The sequence below is a fragment of the Paramisgurnus dabryanus genome, chromosome 14 (assembly GCF_030506205.2).
Source record: "Paramisgurnus dabryanus chromosome 14, PD_genome_1.1, whole genome shotgun sequence".
Taxonomy (NCBI): Eukaryota; Metazoa; Chordata; class Actinopteri; order Cypriniformes; family Cobitidae; genus Paramisgurnus; species Paramisgurnus dabryanus.
In genome coordinates this window covers 12,803,914-12,820,518 of record NC_133350.1, presented here as the reverse complement: position 1 = coordinate 12,820,518, position 16,605 = coordinate 12,803,914, and the positions used below count along the sequence as shown (strand labels likewise).

General features: G+C 37.3%; 1 protein-coding gene across 9 annotated transcripts in view; it reads left to right on the top strand.

The window, feature by feature from the left end:
* Positions 1-16,605, top strand: part of camta1b (calmodulin binding transcription activator 1b) — a 374,086-nt gene that overhangs the window by 245,007 nt on the left and 112,474 nt on the right. For all 9 annotated transcript variants that reach the window (XM_073811853.1, XM_073811852.1, XM_065259154.1 and 6 more), the window contains one exon: positions 14,291-14,426. In XM_073811853.1, coding sequence (XP_073667954.1) covers positions 14,291-14,426 — 136 coding nt within the window. The remainder of the gene's footprint in view (positions 1-14,290; positions 14,427-16,605) is intronic.

Sequence of the window (16,605 nt, the reverse complement as noted above, 5' to 3'; positions counted from 1 at the left end):
ATGTCAAATAATGCCCGTCAACATTTCATTTTATTATTATTGTTATGTGTTGTGTGGTTTTTATTTATATGAACTTTAAAAAATGTGTTGGTCTTGAGGACTCGGTCTGAAATTCCGAGTCCTTTTCCTCCCACTGTGGTCCGAGACCAAGATAATATAAAGAGTCAAGACCGATCCTTTGAAGGAACAAGTCCAAGAAGAGTCCGAGCAAGCAGAAACTCAAGTCTCGAGTGACACATCACTAAAAAATTTTAATACTAAACATCTATTTTTCTTTTTTACATTCACAAGGCACCAAAGCAATGCTACAGTATTTTTATCACTCTGTCAACCATTGTAATTTGGTAAGCTAGCCGTGTTTTCCTAACGCACACAGAATGATAACTTAAAAGATTCACTCATGCATTTAAATTTGTGTCATTCCTAAACTTTGCAGTATGTGTGTGGCCTCTGTGTAACCTTTTACGCTTTTTGTCTTGCCTACTTTTCCTGAGTGGTTTTCTACAGTGGTTCTCACTGTTTGGGTCAGACATGTGTGCGTGCGTGCGTGCGTGCGTGCGTGCGTGCGTGCGCGTGCGTGTGCGTGTGTGTGTGTGTGTGTGTGTGTGTTTGTGTGTGTGTGTGTGTGTGTGTGTGTTGTATATGGGTCAATGGGCTTCAGTGACAGAACAGTGCTGCCCACCATGACGCCTCATGGCTGAATGAGAGCTGATCCTTTCAGATTTATTGACAGGAAAAATATGAGCCAGCGGTAAGGCTAAAGCCAGTCACCCCTTTGTCACAGCCCGCCCTCCCCTTCAGTGTCAAGACAGAAAAGTATAAGAGATGCAGAAGAGTATACAGTACCAGTACAGTAGATAGCAAACTATCAAAGCAAAGTGCCTTTTATTTTAGGGTAAATGTTTCTGTTAAATTGTAAGAAAGGTAATTAGTTAAACAGCACAGATTTTACACAAAGAATTTAGACACTTTATGGTCATTAAAGGAACCGCACCTGTGTTTACTCTGATAGACATCGGTGTGAGCTTGACTTCATATATCCTTAAAGGTGCAGTGTGCAATTTTTAGAAGGATTTCTTGAAAGAAATGCAAAGTATTATACTAAACTATATGATCAGGGGTGTATAAAGACCTTTCATAATGAACCGTTATGTGTTTATTACCTTAGAACGATACCTTTTTATCTACATACACAGAGGGTCCCCTTACATGAAAGTCGCCATTTTGTGACGCCATTTTTCTACAGGACACATTTTTTATAAAGTTGTCTCCGAAGATGACATGTTTATCAGGTGGCGGCTACCGTAGCTTTTTTATGTGTTTCAAAAGTGAGGGGTGAGCAGTGGATTAAGCCATTGGTTGCAATTCACAACCTCACCACTAGATGTTGCTAACATTTACACACTGCACCTTTAAAATCATCTTGATACCAGATGGCTAAAAATAGTTGCAGAAATGTAAAGTTTGTTTAAAAGGCAAACATAATTTGTTTATATATGCCAGTATCTGTTATCTAATATAATGACTTGTCAGTTGTGGCTGCCATGCATTAAAGTGTCTGTGACTACCACATATAAGACAAACAAGTGAATAGGAAGTGTATGTAGATTTAATTTGTGCTTTACGAGTCTCCAGTAAAAAACAAACAAACATGACTTTGCTTACACGATGGAATATCAAACATCTCGCAAGTTATTTGAACAAAAAATGGCATGTAACCAAATTCAAGTTTATTTTGGCTAGAAGTGGGTTAATCATAGCTGGACTATATCATGTCTATAGTTAACCTAGATGGTGAGATGACGGCTCTTGCTTGCTGTGTAGTACTAAATGGGTTGTGCTAAATCCAACAGGATGGACAGGTACAGGGTGTAAATGATTGAGGTCACAGTACAAGCTGCATGTCAAAACACAGATATGTTAGATGATACACAGCCATTGGGAGAGATCTGAACAAAAAAGTGTCTTCTCATATCATTTCAAAAGATGAATTTAATCTTATTGCAATCAGCTCGATCTCTGTATCTCCTGTCTCTTACGTGATCGTCAGCGGCAGTCTCCCAGCTCGCTCGCGTCCCCTCCCCGCGGACCCCGGATGCTTCGCTTTGCGGTTATTAACCTGAACAGTGGGCGCATCTGAGTCTAGGTTAATAAGCTGCTGTCTTCACCTCACTCTTTGTGGAGAGAACAATGTTGTCAAGCCTCCAGAAATTGGCAATTTACAACAGAGATGGAAATGGAAGGCAAGGCACTCATCTGTGGAATGCTTTTTATAGCCCGTGCACCGGCGGAGCCTTGTTCTCCCACAGCCTTTTAATGATGGATATGAAATTACAGAGGTGTGAGACAGAGATGAGACGGGAATGAGAATGGACTGACAATGTGTCGAGCTGTGTGGAGAGAGAGAGAGAGAAAACGATCTGTACTTCAATACAGCCATGTTTTAAAAGGGTCAGGGGTCAAAGGGTGTTTCGACTGTCTTTAACAAGAAGTACACAAAATGTTTTGTTGTCTCATGTTTGGAACATTTGAAAAAGCTTGATTTCTTATTTTTTGGTTCATGATAAGTATACAAAATGCTGGTTTTTTTTCCATATTCAAAAATGGACAAACCAAGCTGTTGGTTTAAATTAACACAGAAAGTTAATTTTCAACAATTGGTTAAAACAACCAAGCACAGCACATGCATGTGTACATGCACATGTTTTGTACATGCATATGTAAGAGCTTTCACTGATATTTCAGCGCAATTGATGAAATAAGATTGAGCAACTTTTTACACGCTTGCAAAATGAAACTACGCGGAGATCAGCCGCTTTAGTTTTATCAGTGAAAGGCTAAAAAGTCAACGGAGAACAGCCACTGACAGAGATTACTGACAACTACTCAAATGCTCTTTTTAAGCACATTATGTGACACCCACAGACACCCGAACAATCACATAAGTACTACAATACAAGTTTTCACCACTAATGGGAAGATATAAATCAATCACTATTGATCGCACCGTTCTCTTCTAATGTGTCGACTGCACAGGCCATCGTTTTCATTATTTTAAATGGGGCTCTGAACCCTAAATACCTACTTTGTAGAGATTATCGACACTATACCATCTTGTTTCTGACACATGTCCTTGTGTGTACAGTATATAGTGTTATCAGTGCTCAGTTTTCAAGTGCCGCTGCATCAGCATGCTGTTTCTGCTTCTGTCTTGGACTGTAATAACTCCCGCGGGGTTTCAGTCGTAATATTCAATGCTAACAGATGAAAGGGTTAAACGCTTTGAGCAGTCAGCTAAACGCAGTGACTGGTCATATAATGATGCTGTAGCTCCAGTTTCAAAAGGCTTTAAATGACCCAATTAACCAGAAATACCTTCACATATAGCCTTTATGTCCCACTATACATCTGCTACTCTTGTAAAAAGTGTTGAGTTAGACTGGGGCGATCGAGAGAAAGAGAGAAAGAGAGAGAGAGAGAGAGAAAGAGAGTGATAGAGCATGAGAAGTGCAATTTTCTTTTAAATGTTTAAAAGAAATGTGTTTATACTGTACCATATAGAAAGGAAGAAGGGAGCCAACTATATGTTTTTTTTTTCAGATAATTTATTGTTGTTTTCTTAGGTTTTTTGTTTATTTTTCCCCTCTTTTTTGGTTGGTAGAGATAAAAACATATATATATATACATAATAAATTGCAAATAGTGTCATGAAATAAAATTAGGATAACATAATTGAGAAAGCATTGTAATGATTATGGATGTGTGGGGAAGCAGTATAGGATTAAATAAGGTTATGCTTCTTCTTACACTTTTTGCTTTGGTTTTTAGTTTTGATTGCATATTATTATTATTATTATTATTATTATTATTATTATTATTATTATTATCATTAGCATTATCATTGTTATTATTATTATTATTATAACACTGTAAAAAGTGAAAAGTTGGTTAAACTTAAAATGTTACTTCAACTGGTATACTGCAAAAAAAGATTTTCAAGAAAAAGTTTTCTTAGTATTTTTGACTTGTTTTCAGTAGAAAATATCTAAAAATACTTAAATTAAGATGCTTTTTCTTGATGAGCAAAACGACCCAAGAAAATAAGTCTAGTTTTTAGACCAAAAATATCAAATTTAGGTGATTTTGTGCATAAAACAAGCAAAAAAAATCTGCCAATGGGGTAAGCAAATTTTTTCTTTAATTTTTCTTGAATTTAGTGTTTAAGAAAAATTTTCAAGATTTTTTGCTTACCCCATTGGCAGATCTTTTGCTTGTTTTATGCACAAAATCACTTAAATTAGATTTTTTTGTCTAAAAACTAGACTTATTTTCTTGGATCGTTTTTGCTCATCAAGAAAAAGCATCTTAATTTAAGAATTGTTAGATATTTGTACTGAAAACAAGACAAAAATATTAAGAATTTATTTTCTTGAAAATTTTTTAGTGTAGCACCTAAAAAAAATTAAGTTTATTCAACTAATAGTAAAACTAAAGTAAAATTTAAATAAAAAAATAAACGTCAATAAAAGTTCAATAAACGTAAATTTTTTAGGTGTTAGAAATTGAAGTACTTTTTTAAGTTGATTCAACTTTTCACTTTTTACAGTGTATAGGCTATTATTAATCATTTTGATGTGTTTTTTATTTATTTATACAATTATTTAATATTTCTTATTTTTATTTCTTTTATCTCTTTATAAAGTAAAACTTTTGTTCAAAGTGTAGTTTATGTTTTGTTGTTTTGTTTAATTCTTGTACACAGACCCAAAACCAATTTTGCATTAATTAATTGCAGTTTATTTATTCATTATTTTTTGCATTTGTTTTATAATGTAGTGTTGAGTCAGAAGTGGACAATCCTAGTGGTTGGGTTAAATTAACCCAGAAAATGTTTCTATTTGACCCAACATAGGTAAAATTCTACCCAGTCTCACAAAATTACGTACCTAGTCGTTTCATTTTTTGATTTTTTTCTGTGATACCGTCACGAATTTCCGCGTTTCTTCATGATCGCATCACAAATTTCTATTTATGTGTCATTGTCACGTATTGGTTACTCAACTGCTTTTTCCTATTTTCAAACCATTGTCGCTTCGGTTTAGGGTTAGATTTGGTGTTTGCGTTAGGATGTGACTTTAAGTATTGGTTTATACAATTTTTTCAGATTTTTTTTATATTTTCTGATTTTTAAACCATTGTTGCCTGACGTTAGGGTTAGAGTTGGGTTTGGGTAAGGATGTCATTTTATGTAAATCTTACCCTAAACCGAAGCGACAGTGGTAAGAAAATAGGACAAAACTGTTTAGTAACCAATACGTGACAATGACACATAAACAGAAATTTGTTATACGATCACAAAAAAGCGAAAATTTGTGACAGTATCACCCTTTTTGACCCATTGCTGAGTTAAAAATAACCCATCATTTTTAAAAGTTAATTTAAAAATGACCAGCATTAAACCCTATACAGGATCTGTCAATCTTATTGTGTAACTTATTCTGTTGCCTCAAATTCTGTGTAGACCTACTGAAACAAAGCATTTGATGGAGTTACCTTGAAACCAGTTATGTAGATAAACGTACTGATTGTGATTGATTTTTGATGACAGCGTCCTTCTTCGCTTCACACAAGGTCACTGTGAGAAAAGTTGCACTACGTAAAGGCGGATCGAAAATCTGCTCCTTGTTCAAAGACGCCAAGCTTCCCACGCTGGGTTTTTGTAACACACAGCAGTCTGGCGAAAATTAATTTGACTCCCTGTGGGTGTGTTGTGTGGAGAGAGATAGAATAGGAAAAGCGAGGAGGGTAGACGATGGTGTGTATGGAGTCGTCGACAGGTACGAGCTCTGACCCCTGACAAACACAGATAGTACACAGCCTTCATGCTGATGTATTCACAAGAAGTCCTGTACCGCAAAGAACTTCATTAACCTGCTGTAGAAGACCAGCACACACTTCCACAGAAGATAACATAGAGGTGACCATGCAAGAAAATAAAACGTTTCTCTCTTTATGTGCTCTTTGTTTTTTAAACAGCAATGGCAGCATTGCAGATCGACGTAGCGTATCACTGAACATAACTAAGCCAACATCTCTCTAAACCAACTTAAACATTGTAATGTTTGCGTTAATGAATTAATCTTGTGTAATGGCATCCGATTTACACAATGCAGAATCCTCAGTGTGAATTTCCCAGAGGGCAGAAAATCGGGTCAGTTTTCCATTACAGTTCGCACCCAAATGCCACCGCCATTGATAACCTCGGTCTCCCGGAGGAAAGCCTGAAAACGATCCGAACGGGAAGGCCGTGGCTCCCGTATGCGATTATTCACCCATGAATGCTGTGGCCTTTCCTTGCCCTTTGGAAAACTCACCCTGACCAAATGATCGCTGGGGTGGCGCAGTCTGGGGGCGTTGTGCTTTTTAAGGTTAGTGCTTGTCGCCTGTGGTTGCCTTATTGATCCCAGCAGCCTGGTGCTCTCTGCTTTTTGGAGATAAGGCTACAGACTCGACCCCCCTCTTTATCCCACCGGCCCTGCTAGGCTTACAAACACAAACGCCTGATTTCTAATCCACTTGTGGGCTGGTGAAGACAGACGGGCCTTTATTTATACCCTTTCAAGCCGTCCTCGGGGTCTGCTGTTTCGATAAGCCATGTAGGGACATTTTAGGCTTTTCTTGTTTGGAGGCAATCAGACGTAGACGAAGCCCTCCACCCATCACTGTCATGACCTCCGTCAGCTTCATCCAGCCGACAAACAGGAGCCATCCTGTCGGTAGCCCCAGGTTTGTTGGAACACTTGTAAGATAGGTTTTATTTAACACGATGCGTGAAAAAAAAGGTTTGTCAATCAAACTACAGCCCAGGTGTGATAAGGACCTAACAGATTAAAGATATGCACATTTTTATTGTAATTGATTCAGAAACTGTTAAAAATTGTTTATTTAATGGTTGTCTGGGCTGTTGCTTTTTCAAGGGCACTGGATGCAAAGCTTATCAAAACATGTATTTAGCCCGTCATGTCAAAATATGTGTTCGGCTTGTCATCTGAGCCTATGTGCATCACGCTTCATGTCAAAATATCTGTTTGGCGCGTCATGTGAGCCTATGTGAATCATGTGCTGTGTCAAAATATGTGTTTGTCGTGTCATGTGAGCCTATGTGAATCATGCGTCATGTCAAAATATGTTTTTGGCTCTTCATGTGAGCCTATGTAAATCACACGTCATGTCAAAATATGTATTTGGCATGTCATGTGAGCCTATGTGAATCACGCGTCATGTCAAAATATGTTTTTGGCGCGTCATGTGAGCCTATGTGAATCACGCGTCATGTCAAAATATGTATTTGGCATGTCATGTGAGCCTATGTGAATCACACGTCATGTCAAAATATGTATTCGGCGTGTCATCTGAGCCTATGTGCATCACGCTTCATGTCAAAATATCTGTTTGGCGCGTCAAGTGAGCCTATGTGAATCATGTGCTGTGTCAAAATATGTGTTTGTTGTGTCATGTGAGCCTATGTGAATCACGTGTCATGTCAAAATATGTTTTTGGCGCGTCATGTGAGCCTATGTGCATCATGTGTCGTGTCAAAATATTTATTTGGCATGTCATGTGAGCCTATGTGAATCACGCGTCATGTCAAAATATGTATTTGGCGCGTCATGTCAAAATATGTATTTGGCATGTCATGTGAGCCTATGTGAATCACGTGTCATGTCAAAATATGTATTAGGCTCGTCGTTAGCCTATGTGAGTCACGCGTCATGTCAAAATATGTATTTGGCGTGTCATTTGAGCCTATGTGAATCACGCGTCATGTCAAAATATGTATTTGGTGCATCATGTGAGCCTATGTGTATCATGTGTTGTGTCAAAATATGTATTAGGCGCGTCGTGAGCCTATGTGAATCAGTGCGTCATGTTAGCCTATAGTATGTGCATCATGCGTCGTGTCAAAATATGTGTTCGGCGCATCATGTGAGCCTATGTACATCACACGTCGTCTCAAAATATGTATTTGGTGCGTCATGTGAGCCTATGTGCATCATGCATCATGTCAAAATATGTATTCGGCGCGTCATGTGAGCCTATGTGCATCATGTGTCATGTCAAAATATGTGTTCGTCGTGTCATGTGAGCCTATGTGATTCACGCGTCATGTCAAAATATGTATTTGGCGCGTCATGTGAGCCTATGTGAATCACGCGTCATGTCAAAATATGTATTTGGCTCTTCATGTGAGCCTATGTGAATCACACGTCATGTCAAAATATGTATTTGGCTCTTCGTGTGAGCCTATGTGAATCACGCATCGTGTCAAAATATGTATTTGGTGCATCATGTGAGCCTATGTGGATCATGTGTCGTGTCAAAATATGTATTTGGTGCGTCATGTGAGCCTTTGTGCATCATGCGTCATGTCAAAATATGTATTCAGTGCGTCATGTTAGCCTATAGTATGTGCATCATGCGTCGTGTCAAAATATGTATTTGGCGCATCATGTGAGCCTATGTGCATCATGCATCATGTCAAAATATGTATTCGGCGCGTCATGTGAGCCTATGTGCATCATGCATCATGTCAAAATATGTGTTTGTCGTGTCATGTGAGCCTATGTGCATCATGCATCATGTCAAAATATGTGTTTTTCGTGTCCTGTGAGCCTATGTGCATCACGCGTCATGTCAAAATATGTGTTTGTCGTGTCCTGTGAGCCTATGTGCATCACGCGTCATGTCAAAATATGTATTTGGTGCGTCATGTTAGCCAATGTGCATCATGCGTCCTGCGAAAATATGTGTTCGGTGTTTCACGTGAGCCTATGTGCATCACACGTCATGTCAATCATGTGAGCCTATGTGTCTTGCGTGTATTTTATGAACGTGAGCATCTCTCTTTTATCATTACGTTTCGACACGTGTGCAGCAGTCACGTATTTTGACATGACGCATGATGCACATAAGTTCACATGACACACCAAACACATATTTAGACATGACGAGCCACACACACAGCACTCCAAACACATATTTTAAATTTGTGTTTAAAAGTCACCGGCCGCCGCTGCATAAGAGCTTCATTTGGCTAAGCATCTCTATAAGATAAGATAAGGACCCTCATGATTCCCCCTTAGAAAAAAGACACCACAGAAACCCCACATGTGGATATACACATGCGTTCTCATGAAATCGTCCGCAGTCCTGTCACCATTATAATGAGGTGATTGATTGATGACTGTGATTGCTGACATTGAGGACTGGGCAGGTGGGAGAATACATAGGTGGTGATTTGTAACCGCCTGCCACCTCTGTTATCGTTTATTAAATCAACAGGCAAGGTGAGGAGATATAAAACAGAGGGAGAGGCAGGACTCCAGCAAAGATAAACAGATCAGATCCAGTGCCATATGGAAAACCCGTCCTTTAGGTGGCTAAATGCCAATGTGACTATACACACACACTGGGAATGCTTATGTGTTATACAGGGATCAGATGCCCTGCCCATCAAGATACAGTGTGTGGCTGTGTTCATTCCCTTTGAGTGTAATCACAATTTTTTCTAGATTTGCCATGTGTCCAAAATAAACTTCAATTTGTCGTTTTTGGCACAAAATCTTGTAAGATACTCTTGCAAAGTCAACAGTGATTACAAGATGTTTGGTTTCATTTATTCATTTCTTTTATTTCATTTATTTTGTCTATTAAATTTTCACTGACAGCTCAATTGTTTAGCCTAGACGTCTGGGCTGTGTTTGGGTGATTATACGGCCCCATTTACATTGCATTTTTGAAGTGACTCAATTTAAAAAAAAGATTCCGGTTTTCTCAGGCTTCATTCATATTTGGTAATTAATTGGATATGAATCGCATACATGCATTCGCATCCACAATGTAAGCGGGCATATCAGATATTCCCATCTCAAGTCGTGTCGTGGGTCATTAAAAAAATGCCGCTGACAAATGACATCAACTCAGATGGACATCACCGTCGATCACATGACTTTTCTTTTAGTAGCGCAATGGAGGATGATGGCTAACTTAGTGCAGTAATGTTGAAGTTTTATTTCTTGACAGAAATCTTGTATAATCATTTTGTCTGTGTCCATTGCATATCGCAACATTTTACTTACGCTGTTCTGGGTCAGTATGTTGTTTTGCCAAGTGTTTTGTGTAAATGCAGATATCGGATCAGAGTCAAACAAATAAGAATTGGGCATAAAGATTTTCAGTGTAAATCCAGCCTTAGACATCTTTTAAATGAAAATTTGCTTGCTGCGTTATGACAATTGTAATTTTGTGTCATAATACAGGCCGGACTCAATAATTTATTCATGCGAGAGCTTCAATGATCTTATGCATTGGATGTTACACACTAACCGTACCGATGCATGACTGTACTTTTTTATTATGAGTTTCCCAGATAGTTTTGTATGGTTTCACAGTGTTTTGTTGTATTTATTGCAAAGGTGTCTTTCACTTACATAAGCTTATTCAGAAATCTCTGTTTCACCACTCTGAACAGAAGCTGTATTCGTGTGTAAAATGAACCAAGTCAAAAATGAATAATTTAGGAACCTGTGGTGGGGAGAGAATTTAAAAAGCTAAAACTTTCCCAAGTTGTTATGAAGAAATTCTTGCACATTGCCATAACCCATGCACAGGATTTGCAGCTGTTGCCCTTTTAATATCATATTGCAACTGGTGCATTTTAAAAATCGCACCTACTGTGATATAGGGTGGCGCGTGTCGAGTTATTTCACGATTGCATTATAATATCCTTTAAAACATGTCTGCACTCAAGTGCAACTGCTAGATTTGATGTATTATGAATTCGGTATGAGGCAATACAAATCCATTTATTATTCATTATAAACATATCTAAAGCTCCGCTCAAGTCCACGTACCGCACAGTTGTATCGACGGCCTACGTTTAATCAAATCCATTTCATCCTTTGACTAAGACAGCCTTGTGTTCTGACAGAAACACGTCCCTTAAAGAACATTTCATATTTTCATTTTCCTCTGGTACATTAAGTGGCTGAAACAGAAGAGGCGTCCCGTCATCCGAGTCTGATAACAGAATGGTTAGCGTTCCTTTCGCCCTGTTCTCCGTGTATAAATATGTATAATTCTGATAAGATTAATTGGATCGCCTAAGTACACACACAGAAAGAGGACGAAGAAGAGCTCTCATTCCGGCTGCTTTTGGGAAATCTGCTCCGGGCTCACCTCACATTCCCCTGCTAAAGTGCTTCGTTTTTTTCTGCTACAAACTGGCTTCAATTAAAAAAAGAAAATGGCTTTCGTGAAAGGTCCTGAGGAAGGAAGCTAAGCATGCCGCTTATGCTCACGATAAATTGTCCTGTTAAAATATTAAGCATTACACTGAAGTGTTCAAAACAAAATGCTAACATCCGTCCCACAGTAAAGGAAGAAATTTATTTTAATGTTCTGAGATGAATGTGCAGTCATTTACTATATGAAAGTGATTTTCTTCATGCGTGAAAAATGACATGGTTTACATTTATGCTTTTATCCAAAGTGACTTACAGGGCATGCATTTTATCAACAAGTGCTCCCTTGGAATCATGACCTTTGTGCTTCTAACACAAAGTTGTACCAATTGAGCTACAGGAACTACATTTTAAAACCTATAATACAAGAATTTTGGCTTACAGGTAGTCCCATAGTTGACACCAGTAGTTTCATGACTACACTAAAAAGAAAACGACACGAAGAAAAAGCATTGTTCCCACATGTGGTTGTGAGGTTGGCATGTCATATTCTGGCAGGTCACGTTGGCTTTACATGAAGGTTTTGTTTTGGCAAACACTCGGGTCTGGTGAGAAATGAGAAGCGGTCCATGTTCATAACCTGTGAATCGCACCAATTCCCATTAAATGGGAGTGACGTGCAATAATAAAAGTCTTAATGTAAAGTGAAGCGGTGTTGTGTAGGGTGATCTGTCATGCAAACATGTTTTACTTCATCACAAACACAGTTGTGATAATAATGAGCTGTTCTCACACATGGCCGGTTCTTGTCAACTATATCCTGGCAGATATCCTGGGTGGGCAATATTATATATACACATATACAGTATGTACTGTATGTACTTTAATCTAATAATTTTGTATGCATATAATGTAACTGCACAAACAAATAATGGAGTACATTCAAAAACAATGAATAACTATAAAGAAAGCTACCAAAAAACACTGAAACGTCAATGACTCACTTCTGCCATATAATAAGTCTGACTTCACAGTACAATGTTTTTTGTTAATGATAAACTTGTTGAATGCACGGCATGCTTTAACCAAAATTTTTAATGAAACACCACTGATTTGCCATTACATTCATCCGCTCAACAGGCACAATTACAACTTGTTGTAATTCTCAATGCTGCAAAAATAACGCATGAAAAGTCATATGATGCACCGTGAACAGATCTAAATGTAATGCTGCCATCAATGTAATACAGTAATAATACATTTTTTGTCTAATTGAAAAAGGTCATGTTTGCCCCTAGTCTTAAATTTGCAGGCATTTTAATTCAGCTTGGTTGCATTTTTGCCCAAAGCCCCCAGTAATTTCCGACCATGAGACGTGAACGGACCATCATTAAATAACTGCTAAATGGACACAAATGACTGTGCATTTCAATTTAAGTCATGTAATGTGTTTTTTGAGGAATTGAGGGAAAGACAGACAATATGCAATATGCAAAAAGTTGCATATTCGAGTCAAGTCTACAGTCTGAAGCTTGGTGGTTGACTCTGAATCCTGTGTGATGTTGCTGTATATCAGATTTTAAAGTGCATTTGAGCCCGGTCTCTGATTTGTCCAGGCATTAAAGACAGAAGATTTGGTTGTTTGGAGTGATGCCTAGTTTGACTGTGAGGAAAAAAGGGGGGAACTTGATTTTTTTAAAGTAATTTTGAACTACAGTATTTTATCTAAAAGCATCATGGTCGTGACATGAGATTCCGACAGAGATTGAATGCAGTAATTAATTTATTTTCAAAGAAAATGTTATTCGCAATTATTTTACTGGATTGACATTTTATTCATAATTAGTTTCAGTTATGGTCGTGTTATTTAAGTTTTAATTTGTTTTAGGAAACAGTTACGTCAAATGCTGTAGCATCATTTTCAGCTGATATATCTAATGCAACACAAACACAGTGCTCTTTTTTTTTATTTATTAGTCTATTTCGCTTAGTTTAGATTTGGTTATGGTGTGTGCACAACAAAAGCAAAGCGAATATGCTCATACAGTTACTCGCCCTACATTACTAGCTGGATTATTTGTTTATTAACACTGCAAAAAAATGATTTTCAAGAAAAATGTGTATTAGTATTTTTGTCTTGTTTTCAGTAAAAAATATCTAAAAATTCTTAAATTAAGATGCTTTTTCTTGATGAGCAACACGACCCAAGAAAATAAGTCTAGTTTTTAGACCAAAAATATAAAATATAAGTGATTTTGTGCATAAAACAAGCAAAAAAATCTGCCAATGGGGAAAGCAATTTTTTCTTGAATTTAGTGTTTAAGAAAAATGTTTAAGATTTTTTTGCTTTCCCCTTTGGCAGATTTTTTGCTTGTTTTATGCACAAAATCACTTAAATTTGATATTTTTTGTCTAAAAAATATACTTTTCTTGGGTCGTTTTGCTCATCATCTTAATTTAAGAATTTTTAGATATTTTTACTGAATACAAGACAAAAATACTAAAAAAAGATTTTCTTGAAAATCATTTTTTGCAGTGAAGTCACTTGCTTATACTGTATGAAAACAATGTTGTCAACAAGCTCTTCGCTGATTGGCTTGCAAGACAACGTGTTGAAATTCATAACTTGTTCGAAAGACACGATTGAGGCGAATGCACTGCAAAAAAAATTATTTTCAAGATAAATATTTCTTAGTATTTTTGTCTTATTTTCTTATTTTCAAAATGCACAAAATCACTTAAAATTTATATTTTTGGTCTAAAAACTAGACTTATATTCTTGGGTTGTTTTGCTCATCAAGAAAAAGCATCTTAGTTTAAGAATTTGTAGATATTTTTACTGAAAACAAGACAAAAATACTAAGAAATGTTTTTCTTGAAAATAATTTTTTGCATTGTGTGAGTTCCCGGCAATCATTTTGTGTGCCGTTGTTACATGTTTTTTTTATGTTTTTGGTGAAGTATTATTATTATTATAATACGCTATAACAACTCAAACTTCAGAGGAGAGAGCGGTCATCTAACCTCTCTCTCTTTCTCTCTCTCAGGCCACAGAATGGGTCTATGATACTCTACAACAGGAAGAAGGTGAAGTACAGGAAAGATGGCTACTGCTGGAAGAAGAGGAAAGATGGTAAAACCACACGGGAGGATCACATGAAGCTCAAAGTGCAGGGAGTGGAGGTAAGAGATTGTTTACGTTTTAAAATGAGTTGCAAGCATCACTACTTCACACTGCTGGTTGGACCAACATTGGGCTTGACAGAGCAATGTTTTTAAAGTCTGACAGAGCTACAGTATACACTTAAGTTATGCATCTTTATCTTTCGGCTCTTCTGTTTATGTTTTTTTTAAATATGTACGTCCATCAGCGTGCATTAACTTGTGCGAGCATGAGATCATGAAATAGATAATATGTGTTTGTCCACTGGTGTATCACCACACAACCTTTCCAAAACCTGCCCCACCACCTCTCATCGTAACGCTGGCCATCCCCATGCGGATGACTCTAATGTGTCAGCTCAGGCGTTGCTCCTTTAAATGAAGAGCCGTAATGAAGCATGTCTCTGGATCTCTCGTTCCCACTCACTGACTCTAATGAAGAGAAATGTCAGCACATTGCAGATTTAGCTGCGTGATAAAGCAGATGCACAGATGAGTGCGAGTCGCAGGCGCCTCCTCTACCTGCTCATGGAAACCATTCGATCCCCTGAAAGTTTTTACTTTTTGTATACAAGTAAACATTTCAGTTTTATGGTTAGAAGATATGTGTAAGCTTTAAAGGAACAGTTCACTCAAAAAATATTTTATTTAATGTTGTAATAGCGGAAAGAAACGTATGAATGTATGTAATGACAAGACAGTGAAATATTCCTATTTTCAATGCAAATAATTATAGCACATAAAACCAAAAGAATTTAAGAAACATCCTTACATACTTCCGTAAGTAAAGCATGACGGATGTGAAAAGTCTTTTTGTATGTCGGTAAAAAGTGTTTGGTGCTTGTGTAATATCTCTCAGGGCTTTTTCTTCAATGCCGGTCATTCTTCTAAATTTGTTTGACACTTTGAAAACATGATAGAAAATGGGTGGACAGCTGATGTTGAATCAATAATCATACAAGATGTTTCTGTCTGGAGGGACAGCAGGTCGAAACCAACGACAGCCTGACGGATGATCATTTCACAGGCGCTTAAAGGGCAACAGTGATAAGTCTTTTCGTTTAGTTTTTTGTTTTCAAGTTTGCTGTTCACATCATTAGATATATTAAGATCTAAATGACAAGAACACAATCTTGGGACGCAACTTTCATTTTAAAGACTCTGGAAATCTGTAGGCCTGTGTATCGTTTCAGTAGAAATATTTACATGTGTTTAACCAATAAAATCGGAATCAGCAAAAATTGATATCGGGATGTCGCACCTAAAGAGAAATCAGAATCGGCCAGGAAAAATGCAATCGGTGCATCTCTAACAGAAAGGTTCATCGGATGTTAAAGGTTCTTTATGGAACCATTTAGCCATAAATGGTTCATCTATGTCATCATGAAGCACCTTTATTTTTAAGAGTGTAGTGATGGCAGCTGTAGCCATGGGAGCAGTAGTCACGACGACAGAAAGGATAATTGCAGTAGTTGCTAGTTTAACTATTAAAGGAACCTAAGATGATTTAACTGTGATTGAAGCCCGTGGGGAAGTTTGTGTGTCATTACTTTGGAGAAAAAGGACTGTATTACCGTAAATAAAAATCTAATTAAATTAAAGAAAAAGTTCAAACATCTGTACTCATTACAGTAATGTAAATGTGTCATTAAAATAATGGCACAGTGAAAAAATCTCAATGGTCTAAAAATAGCTTATTGCTATCAAGCTGATTATGATGTCTTATTTTGTGAGAGTATCTATGAACAGTCTGTGTAGCTGTAGATGAAAAGAGTGTTTTACTTTTACAGTAACCATTTTCTTTATTAGTTTTCTTTTAATATTTGAGCATATTTTTTGTTCAGTATAGTCTGACTATAGCATATTTCTTTATTCCATACACTTTTAAAATGGTGGGTCATAAAGGAACAAACCCACCGTGTGTGAATGGAGAATTGATTTTTAGTGGTAACTTGTAAACCTATAAAGACAGAACCATTGTGAGCTTTAAGGTTGTTAATCAATGCTAGTACACTTTTACACAAACAATGCTGTCAGGTGGTGTAGAAGTACAGAACTACAGTGCAATATTGTGCGTTACCGCGTAACTTATTGGTTTTGTTCATGTCAAAAATGAATGATAGGACAACTTCCGGAACCAAGTTGGCTTGAATCGTATACACGTCTACACATCTGTTGTGCGTGCACATACACACACGCA